This window comes from Cervus canadensis, chromosome 2 (assembly GCF_019320065.1).
Source record: "Cervus canadensis isolate Bull #8, Minnesota chromosome 2, ASM1932006v1, whole genome shotgun sequence".
NCBI lineage: Eukaryota > Metazoa > Chordata > Mammalia > Artiodactyla > Cervidae > Cervus > Cervus canadensis.
This window is the reverse complement of record NC_057387.1, coordinates 93136672-93139759: the sequence shown is the minus strand read 5'-3', so window position 1 is coordinate 93139759 and position 3088 is coordinate 93136672. Positions and strand designations below refer to the sequence as shown.

General features: G+C 36.2%; 1 protein-coding gene across 3 annotated transcripts in view; it reads left to right on the top strand.

The window, feature by feature from the left end:
• The window catches only part of LOC122437005 (putative selection and upkeep of intraepithelial T-cells protein 1 homolog), a 164323-nt gene extending 162044 nt beyond the window's left edge, over window positions 1–2279 (top strand). For 2 of the 3 annotated variants that reach the window (XM_043461406.1, XM_043461404.1), the window contains 2 exons: window positions 1299–1421; window positions 1788–2279. In XM_043461406.1, coding sequence (XP_043317341.1) covers window positions 1299–1421; window positions 1788–1816 — 152 coding nt within the window. In that variant the 3' untranslated portion in view covers window positions 1817–2279. The remainder of the gene's footprint in view (window positions 1–1298; window positions 1422–1787) is intronic. The other variant, XM_043461405.1, reaches the window with a different exon arrangement.
• The last annotated feature ends 809 nt before the right edge of the window (window positions 2280–3088 follow it).

The following is a 3088-nucleotide window of genomic DNA, read 5'->3' as shown; positions in this document are numbered from 1 at the left end:
TAGATATTTGTAGGGTTCCCTGATTTTCTGATTAGTGTTTTTTTAATGAGGTCTCAAAAATTGTCAACTATCATTGTTTCAAATTCTTCCCTTTTTCCATTCTTTAACTCCTCTTTTTCTACAGCTGTAGATAACTATCAATCAGAACTTTCTACTCCATGGTATATGTCTCTTTCCTTCTCTTTTTTATTTTCTGTCTCTTCATGCTCGTGTCTTCCCATTTTTTATTTAGTTTATCAGTTACCTCCTGAAATATAACTACTCTGTTTTGGAACCCACCTTCAAATTCTCTATTTTAGATGTTATGTTTCAATTCCATCTATTTACTACTTTCCACAGGTTCCAAGTCTCATTTTCTGTACTACATATACTTCTTACATTTCTAATATTTCTTGTTTATTTCAATTTTTGAAATATAATATGCATAATGTTTTATAAGATTCTGTCTTATAATTGAAATATCTAAAATTATTTTGAATCTGTTTTGGATTTATGCTTAATATTGTTTTTGTAGTTCTAATTCATTCAAAAAATATTTAATAAGGGCCAGACTTATTTCTAAGAACAGGGGATTCAGTAATAAACAAAAAATGAGAAGACCCTGACCTCCTTGAGTGTACATTTTAGTGACAACATTTGGAATTAATGAAATGAAGACTACTATCTCTAACTTTTCAGTTGGTTCTTCCAGGGTTTTATCACTATGACAGACTTTAAAGATTTGAATTGCGTGATCATGATTCCCTTTTATCACTGTTTGTCCATTTGTTGTTTAAATAGATTGACTTTGAGCTCCTTCAATATTGTGATCATATCCAGTGCATATTCAAATTTTGCCTTCTACCACTGAACTGCAGTTACAAATCATTTTGTTTTAGCCACCTTCACAGAGGCCCACTGTATTATATCTATGACATTTCTGAAACATTTTGCTTCTATATCTCCTAACCAAGAGTATAAAAACAAATTAGAGTCTGTGTTCAGTTATCTGTGGATGAGTGAGTAGAGATGGAACTTCACAGTTTGCATTCAAGACTCAGTCCAAACTGCATGTGCACCCTAGTTCATCCAAACTAGCAAGTCTTATCTTGTCATAAAGCCTGGAGGTGCTGTCACAAACTGGTCTCAGAAAATACAAGTAAATGAGGGCTAGAAGGCAGATTTTCCTTTATCAATGCTCCATCTTCTTATCAAGTGAGCTCTACACACGTTTCCCTTATTTGTGTGTCTTTTCCAATTCTATTTCATTTTGTTTAAAAAATACCTTTTTTTTTTTTTAAATCCTCCCTCTTTTCCAGTCACTGATTCAGATGACCTATACCCATTGTATAGTACTTGGATATATGACAAATGTGTGATCCTGACTGTACTGATGATATTTTTCTCCATACTCATTTTTTGTCTACTGCAGACACTGGAAGGTAAGTGAGGCAGCAGTGGGAGGTACCCCCAGCTGAATCGCTTGAGTGTTAAACCTGCACTCTTGAAAGTTCCCTTACATGGTTAAATAAGCACAAGGGGGAAAAAAGGTAGCTTGGGTTATTCATATGTTTTCTTCTACATTAACAAGCAGAACAAGGGCATTTTAGGGTTTAACCTCATGCCTTGTTAAGTGCTCATTCCATTAAATTCTAAAATTCCCCTTCCCTGATAAAAGAACACAGAAGTGTGACAATAGGGGTTTTACCATTTATATTAAATAAAGAGTTAGTGTCACTAGAGAAAGACCTCAGCCCAATCACACCTAGCTGTTGACCAATTAATTATTGAAGATTCTCTTTTCACAGGGAAGACCCACAGGGAAGGTCCTCTTTGACATCTCCATGGAACTCTTCCTTCACCTGAAGCTTATGACACGGGGATGAAAACACACATACAGGGAGGAGTAGCATATAATCCAAATCATGAGCAATCTCCGTGTAAAAGTCACACGTCAGCAAAAAGAAAGAGCAGATTCAATAGCATAAGAGCCAGAGCAACAAAAGCAGATTCATTTCATACCCTTCTGAATGCCATAGTTCCAAACCCTAATTCATTACTCAGTCATTATACTTCTCTGGGACTAGTAAACAAGTGTAGTTTCTTTAAGAATTTGGGGGCTACATAGTGAATAAGAATGGAGATCACATTAATCTTCCTATTCTGCACTTTCAAGTTCATGAATAAAATGTGCAAAAAATCCTACTTACTGTGTGGTACATATACACCGTGGAATATTACTCAGCCATTAAAAAGAATTCATTTGAATCAGTTCTAATGAGATGGATGAAACTGGAGCCCATTATACAGAGTGAAGTAAGCCAGAAAGATAAAGAACATTACAGCATACTAACACATATATTATTGGCGGATTTAGAAAGATAGGTAATGATAACCCTAATTGCAAAAAATCAGAAAAAGAGACACAGATGTACAGAACAGACTTTGGACTCTGTGGGAGAAGGCAAGGGGCGGATGTTTCGAGAGAGAAAGCATCAGAAACATGTATATTTCTTATAGTGAAACAGACACCAGGCCAGGTTGGATGCATGAGATGCAAAGGCTCGGCCTGGTGCACTGGGAAGGACCCAGAGAATCGGTGGAGAGGGAGTGGGAGGGGGATGGGGATCGGGGGCATGGGAATACATGTAAATCCATGGCTGATTCATGTCAATAGGTGACGAAACCCACTGCAATATTGTGGAGTGATTGGCCTCCAACTAGTAAGAATAAATGAAAAAAAAAAAATCCTACTTACCGAAACTCTTTCTCATTTTGCTTAAAGTTTGATATTTTAATTCTAGAGGCTTTTATCTTCTTGTGGGCCATACATACCTAAACGTTAGTCTCTTTTATAATAATTCCTTCCAATAATAGATACAGGAAATAGAAAAGAAGTAGAGATATTTAGGCAAGCTTACAGAATCTAAGTCCTCTCTTCTTGTTACTTACTATCCACTGATTAAACAGACAGTATTCCCAAGGCAAGTAAGAAACAGAGACATGGCTAGGAACCTTACCACTCCAAGGTACTGAGAACTTTCTACAAAAGAGTTAAACTTCAGTCAGTGGAGACTGAGCCATTTAAATTTGAGTTGAGCTTCATTCC